This window comes from Formica exsecta, unplaced genomic scaffold, assembly GCF_003651465.1.
Source record: "Formica exsecta isolate Colony F162 unplaced genomic scaffold, ASM365146v1 scaffold122, whole genome shotgun sequence".
In the NCBI taxonomy this organism is placed as follows: Eukaryota; Metazoa; Arthropoda; class Insecta; order Hymenoptera; family Formicidae; genus Formica; species Formica exsecta.
This window is the reverse complement of record NW_021848556.1, coordinates 1,871,384-1,879,094: the sequence shown is the minus strand read 5'-3', so window position 1 is coordinate 1,879,094 and position 7,711 is coordinate 1,871,384. Positions and strand designations below refer to the sequence as shown.

The 7,711-nt window shown below is 41.8% G+C and overlaps 1 protein-coding gene and 2 non-coding genes across 3 annotated transcripts in view; 1 reads left to right on the top strand and 2 right to left on the bottom strand.

Annotated features, from left to right (window-relative positions):
- LOC115245022 overlaps positions 1–2,874 on the bottom strand; it is a 7,908-nt gene extending 5,034 nt beyond the window's left edge. The window contains exons 1-5 of the mRNA XM_029823083.1: positions 2,133–2,874; positions 1,310–1,660; positions 1,013–1,233; positions 749–889; positions 6–524 (exon numbers count right to left, since the gene is read on the bottom strand). Of these exons, the coding sequence (XP_029678943.1) occupies positions 6–524; positions 749–889; positions 1,013–1,233; positions 1,310–1,660; positions 2,133–2,781 (1,881 nt within the window). The 5' untranslated portion in view covers positions 2,782–2,874. The remainder of the gene's footprint in view (positions 1–5; positions 525–748; positions 890–1,012; positions 1,234–1,309; positions 1,661–2,132) is intronic.
- Positions 2,875–7,067: 4,193 nt separating this feature from the next.
- On the top strand, positions 7,068–7,139 carry Trnam-cau. Its single transcript has one exon. It is a non-coding gene; the product is annotated as a tRNA-Met (tRNA).
- A 464-nt stretch (positions 7,140–7,603) lies between these two features.
- On the bottom strand, positions 7,604–7,676 carry Trnak-cuu. The gene has a single exon. It is a non-coding gene; the product is annotated as a tRNA-Lys (tRNA).
- Between the last annotated feature and the right edge of the window lie 35 nt (positions 7,677–7,711).

Sequence of the window (7,711 nt, the reverse complement as noted above, 5' to 3'; positions counted from 1 at the left end):
GGAAGAATCTGTGTATTATCAATTTTTACCTTCTCGTTTTCGTTCTGTTCAGCTACTTGCTTTTTTTCGTTTTCGAAATTTTCTAATTTATCGAGAATGGTTTTATCCGTTGTCTTATCTTCCGGTTCTCCAGTTTCTTCCGGCATCTGGCTAGAGGAGATTTCGGCAACCTGGATACTCTCGCCGACATCAGTAGTCTCAATACTTTTGTCCTTCGCAGTGTCTCGTAATTCCGAGGAAATATCAATCTCTGGCGAAGTTGATTTTTCGGGGTACAAAATTGTCTGCGATTGTAACATCGGATCGACGATTTCCTGATTTCCATTTGATGAGTCCGGTTGTTTGGTATCACTATTGGGATTCGTAGAAATATCGGGATTTGTGGAAATGCTTGGCGGCGATAACGGCATGCACGGCGATATTACTTTTGAATTGACTTTCTCGATGTTTTCGGGTACCATCGTTGTAGTTGGTGCGTGTGTTCCATGATGTATGACACGATCCTTCTTTTGATTAAACAGTACCTTAAACAAAAACAAAATGCTCCAGATAAAAAGTATTAACAGTTTTATATTTTATAAATAACACTACTTATTTTTGTTTTACTCCAAGTATAATAAAGTATAAACAATTTTAATTTTATCATAAAATTTTCATATGTGTTATTGCAATAATACATAAAATAATGCATAAAATTTTGGTTATATTTTCAAAATATTAAAAAATATAAGAATATATGTATATATACCTCACTGCGACATGGCCCCGATGGATCTAACATTAATGTTACAACACTGGTGTTATCTGCCCGTAATCTAGTTGATGACCATCTCTCCAATGCACGGTCCACAAGACTTTTTGAAGGATTTATCCACATTTGTAAATCAGCCTATCAAAAAAGTTTGTATATATCAATTATCAATATAACTTGTTATAATATATTTCATATATTTTAATATATTTTGGCACTTTTATATATATAATTAGTACTATAATAATAGAGCATGCTTACACTATTGCCAGTCTGTTGAGATGCTATTAAATGTTTTTCATTGTGTCTATCTGTGGCTTGAACAATTGCTACCGCAGCTTGTGGTGATAACATATTCCACAAACCATCGGTACCAAAAATGAGACAACGGTGTGACTTGACATCAACTGGAATAACCTTGACATCTGGTTCGGGAGAGACGACAAAAGTATTTAATTCAGAATTGTAACTCCATAAATCACCTAAAACAAATTTTTGGTTAGATTCTTTTGTACCCGCAAGAAATATCATTTTTTGAAGATATTCAGATGTACTTACCCAAAGATCTGGCTACCGCGAGAAATGGGATTTCGTCCATGTGAGTAGATCTTCTAACTGGACCTTTATGCCCTATACGAGGTCGATTCCATACAACTCTTGGAACACCAGATTTACTAACTACTTTTCCTCCCGACTCCTGTATACGTGTCATCTCTGGCCCGCTCTCCGGTTTGTGATCTTTTGTCAGAGCTTTTGCTCGCCATTGAAGATCACCTTCCACCTGATAGCCTAATATAATAGCGGAATCTCCCACGTGACCTATGTAAATCTTGCCTTTCCGTATGAATGCGATGCTGGCAGTTGTGCCAGCTGTGGATGGCAATCCGGATGCGGTTCTTGGCCATTTATCTGTTCGAAAAACAGCACCAGGTCAAGACATATATCAGTCGCGATATTATTACACAAAAAGCTACATTTCTAGCGACCAAGGTCGCCGAGAACGCAGAGCGTCAACGTGTCTGTTACGCTTTATGCGCGCGCGACGATATCGCCGCGGAAATTGCCGCGACTCATATTCGCGATGAGGCAACGTAAAAAGGCGACGTCGCATCGTTTATCCTACCGCTCCTTGATCTCGAATTTCCAGGTTAGCTCGGAAGTTACATAACCTAAACCTCTAACCTAATCAGGCCTAGTCGCGATGGCGGCAATGGTGGGGGAAATACGCGGGACGATGACAGAGATTCTCGACGGAGAACCGGGAGAATCGCCGTTGCGGGAGATCGTATCTTGCAACGGTGTCCTCGTCGGCAGCTCCGAGCTCGCGTGGAAATTCAAAGAATCGTCGCGCGCGCCAACGAGACGCAACAATATCTCGTACCGAGCTCCCGCCACATCGCGTAATGTGTGTTCATATATCCGTCCCTGATCGCCCGTAGCACGTCCTCGTCCCGATCGCTCCAAAAGTTCTTCTGCTTCACGATGCTGTCCATGAGATGTTCCTTGGCGAACGTCGCCGCTTCCCCGCCACCGTGGCCGTCGAATATCCCGAAGAACGCGTACTCCAGATCCTTGTCGTCCGGTGTCGGTTGGAACGCCACGCAGAACATGTCCTCCATGTATTTGCGGCCGCCCTGATTACAGTGGCCGGTTACCCGCAGATTAACGCCGATACTCAGCGGCATGGTGATGCCCAAGGATGATCCTTTCAGTAACGACGACGACGACGACGACGTCGTCGAGAAGCCGAGATACGTACAACTGCCCGTATAAAGCGGCTGTATACGTGAGCACTCTCTCACTGGCACGTACAACAAACACCGAACGGAAACCTCGCATTTACTGGGCAGGTCCGCGCGCGCCGCGCAATCCGTGGGAGCGGGGAACGGTGACGTTGCGGTCGACGACGAGGGCGACGCGGTGGGGATTGGGAGTCGGGCGGGCGAACGGCTGGAGCGTGCGAGAGGGGTATTTCCTTTCCCTCTTCCCCACTTACCAACGACCTCGCACACACACATGTATACGCACATTCTCTCTCTCCCCTCCTCTGCGCGCCTCTCGTCTAGTACGATTTCACCGATACGAGCGCAGCCGACGTTTCTCGAGAATCGGCTAAAGAGCGGAAGATTTTGGAATGCACGCGCGTGTTTTCGAATATGTCGATCGCGATCTATCATTATGAATGATCGCCGGTGCGTTTTATCATAGAGCAGAGAGGAAGACGGAGATTTTCTCTTTCTCTCTCCCTCGCCATCGACATATTCTCGCCGTCACACCGTGACCGTTTATAAAGAGACGGGCATTGTTAGCGAAGGATAAACGCGCGTATACACGTTCTCTCACGCGTTTGCTTGAAAGCCTCGTCGAGCGTCGCGGAGCCTTGAAAGTTAGCCGTCCGAGATGTTGATTGAGAGAGTAGACGACGGCGGAATAAATCGACGACGTACGATGCGGACTTTAGGTCTCTCTTAAGCCCCCGTGTCCGGCAACAATATATTTCCAGTTTGCCTTCTCATTATGTCCAATTACTTCGCACGTTGCCACGTGCTTCCTCCCCTACTAGCAATCCTCTAATTGGTCGCAGTAAGACGGCGAGTTAGAAATGCGCTTTACCCAAGATAAATAAGGAGATAAGAGAGCGTTTCTGAAGTTTGCGAAGTTCGCGGTCGTTAGACTTCGTTCACAACGATGTATATAAAAGGACAATGTGAGCGGAGTTTATTTTGACGTCTTGAAAAGTACGTGTGTACGTGACGAACAAAACATCTTTCAAAGGAGAGAGACTTATCTTGCGTTTCATATACAAAGTTTCCTTCTCTTTTCGCGTTAAATAGATAACGACGAAATTTTAAAAATAGGAGAAAGTGTGTGAAAGAAAAGAAAAATCGAGACACGATGTTTATGGTATCGTTACTCGTCTCTGTTCGAGAGAACTGATATGATTATACCGATTTGCTTCAAGGAGAAAACGCAGAATAAATGATCGCGTATCGCTCGAAATTGATTTACCCGCGATAATTGTTTATCTACCGATTAAACGTGGCTTCTGATCTTTATTTCGAATCATCGTCGAGGCGCGTCGCCCCTCGAGATGACACTCACTTATCGATAAGTTTGAATTCATTTTTTTGCTTTATTTATCTGACACGCTCGATTCTCGCACGACAAAGAGACTCAACTTTCGAACAAAAATCGCATTTGAAAATAGATTAAAAATAGTTTCAAGCTAGAAATATCAAATCTAAAAAATCTCTGTAAAGATAATCTTTCTCACATTCATTTTTCTTTCTTTTCCACGCGTATAAACATCGCTTGTTTTAGAAACAGCAGGCACAAAATGCGCAACTAAATGAGATTTTAAATCGACTTTCTTTTTATATCGGTTAAAGGGAATAAATAAGATTAAGAACCAAGCCGGATTAAGAGGTGACGCGCACGTTTCAAGACTAGAGCGTTTTACAAAATTTTCAAAAGGTCCCCGCGGGCGGGCAGCTCATCCAGTAACATTACCTTGGTTATGTTACGGCTGTGACCAGCCGGCGGCGCGTCTCCCCTAACCCCGTCATCGCGCCGCACCTTCGGCAGCATCCCCACCGCTGCGGAAACTTTTACGCGCCCTTTCCTCCGCGCGCGCTCGCCAGTCGACAAAGCTCCCCCTCTTCTCTCTTTCTCTCTCTTGTCGCACACGTCAAACCGCCCCTCCTCCTTCCCGCCATATCCCCGCGTCGATGCGGTGGCCTGTCAGATGTCGGTGCTATTCATGCCGCGCATCTCCGCTCACGCAGTCGTGCTACGTTGCCACATTTCCTCCTGTGCTCTCTCGCCGTTGCCGCGAGCGGCAACCTGATTTCTTGTCCAGCTCGGCCGATTGCGACCGAGAATAACGCACCTGGAAAAATTGTCCAGAGTGATCATCGCGCGATTCGAAATCGCGTCAATATCATATCATATGCCCGATATTTTATACTGCAGCGCGTTTCGCCTTCATTAAAATTCGATTTTTTTAACCGATATTACGCGTAATATATGCTGCTTGGATAGGATAGGTTTATTGCATATTTACGCGATATAGCCCTTCCGTTTTCAACGGTACTTGGCGCGGTAGCGAAGGGAACGGGACGGAAATTTCAGCGAAACGGCGACCTCATTGGCGCGGTGACTGGTCGTGCGTATGTAAAAAGCCCAAGAGCGGCAAGAGCGAACGAATGGCCGGATAAAAAGGAGCTGCGTCGTTTCGCCTCGCAGTTATCTCTATGCCGAGCGAGCAAAACATGGGGGCACGTGTTTGAACTTGTTCGATCATGACGACGGCGACGAGACGGCGGAGCAAACGTGGCAACGTCGCCGTTCAAAATAGCTCTCACCAGCTGGCGACTTTCGCCCGACCTACGAGCGGACTAAAGTCCGTGGAAATGGCGAGCCGATACTCTCGAGGGAGCTCGAATTCCGCCGATCCATGAGGCGGACTTCGATCTCGGCGGCTTGAGATTGTGCATCCGGGAAAATATCCGTACGTTCGAGAAATTACACGGTGACACGACGATACGGTCGGAATGTGTCATCGATTGCATCATCCTCTCGAAAAACATGGTCGCCGCTAATCTATTCCGCGAACAGTTATGTCGCTCTATACCTCGATCAAGCTGCGAATAAAATACTGCGGTTAGGTTTCATCGTAGCGAAGGAAGAACTGTAAAATAAAACGGGAAAGAATAATTAATTCGATTGCAAAAAAATTTTACAGATTCTTGTCGAGATGAGTTTAGAATTTTTATTTCGACGCGCAAATCGATACTATGAAGATCCGTTTATTTGATTTCCCGCAATAAACGATACCGACACCGCCATCTGTGCTTTGTCGGTTAAGTTATAAAAGAAAAGATTTGTAGGACCATATAATGTAGATTATTTTCCAAGCATATATTTTTAGAAACGTTAATTTTTCAAATTAACGTGGATTATATTCTATCATAGCATCATCTCCATTGTTTCACATCGATATTTGACGTTATATAAACTAATAATCGTGTAACGATTAAATAAATGCGGCTATGCATTTATTCACATAATAAATTTGTAACTTACAGCGAACAATTTCTAATTGTTTTGTGTGCAATCTCGAATTCAAACGAATTCGAAGATTTGCTTAGAGCACGCGAAATTAGATTACTCGAAAAATTCGTGAGATCAGCAATGCAGACCGTTATAATCTCGGCGGGATCAGATTTCAACATTGACAGACACACAAAAACAACTTTCATGTTTATTGGTAACAACACGATTCGCGGAAATATATTCGCGATGATTGACAATGAGATATACGTTTTCCCGCGTTATCGAAAATTTAACTCACCGACAGTTTCAACTCCTGTATGTTTACACAATATATATCTTTTATGCGATATCAATGGGGTAGACGCTAAGACTTCCATGCGTGAATCCAATATAAATAATAAAATGCATTTGTCAGTGTGACGCAGAAAACATTGCAAAAAATGCAGCCTCTGATATATGACGTTCGAACGCATGTCCTCCGTGATTGCGTTAACGTCTTTTTATCGATTGTCCCTCGCACGTGCCGTACAATGCAGACATGGCATCCGGAACCATCAAGCATTCCCCGGTCAGCGACTAGAACGTACACGTTCGTACCTGTTAGATCACGCTTATAGTTATGCTGCCTCACCGGGCTGAGTCACGAGACGGACTGGTGACTGGTGACTTATATTGGTAGAATTGCGTACATTACCTGAATCCTACCCATAACACACGATCGCTTTTAAACTGCGATTGTCCACGCTTTATGAATAGAGCGATTGTGCCTTTTGGATGCAACTGTAAAAATAGGAAAAAGTTAGAACATATGCAGTAAATAAATAAAGAAATAATATAATGAAGTATATATATAACTTAATTTACATTAGTATAGTCATCACAAAAGTAATAAAATAAAGATATATTTTAAAATTATTCTGAGAATATGCAAAATAAAAAAATAAATAGATGTCTCATATCTTTTTTTTACACACACACATACACATATATACACGCTTTATTTCTTCATTTGCAATTGCTACACTAATATAAATAATTAGTATAACAATTGCTACATACATACACACACACATAAAGACAAAATTATCATATACTATATTTAGTACTATTATAATTCGAATATGCAATATATACAACATGTACCATAATTCAATTGTACTAAATTAAAGTTTAAAGTAATAGAAATAAATTATAATTAAATTATTACATACTTTTTATCGAAATTATAATTACTATAAGTTTAGAGGAACACTCGCCAACAAGCAGAGTGGCGCAGTGGAAGCGTGCTGGGCCCATAACCCAGAGGTCCGTGGATCGAAACCACGTTCTGCTAGGAAATTTTTTTTTGCTTTCTCTCTCCAAAATTCTTCTTTTCCTTATATATATAAAGGATCCAGTAATTTTATGTATTATTTAACAATTCTCTGTCAAATCTTGTAATATACTTTCAGCAAAATAATTGTTTATCTTTCTCAAGATATCCTTTCTTTCACGAACTTTTGCACGAATTTTTATAAAAATTTTAATATAATACTTTTTTACATAGATATTTAACAGATAAATTTTTTGCTTTCTAAAAAAATTATCTTGAAAAAGGCTAAAAAGAATGGTTGTAATATACATTTAGCAAAATAATTGTTTATCTTTCTCAAGATATCTTTTCTCTCACGAACTTTTGCATGAACTTTCATAAAAATTTTAGTATAATACATACTTCTTTACATATATATTTAACGGATAAATTTATTACTTTCTAAAAAAAAAAAATTATCTTGAAAAAGGCTAAAAAAAAATGGTCGCCCAACGTGGGGCTCGAACCCACGACCCTGAGATTAAGAGTCTCATGCTCTACCGACTGAGCTAGCCGGGCTACTTGCTACGTGTTGGTTTTAATTAGTACATTAA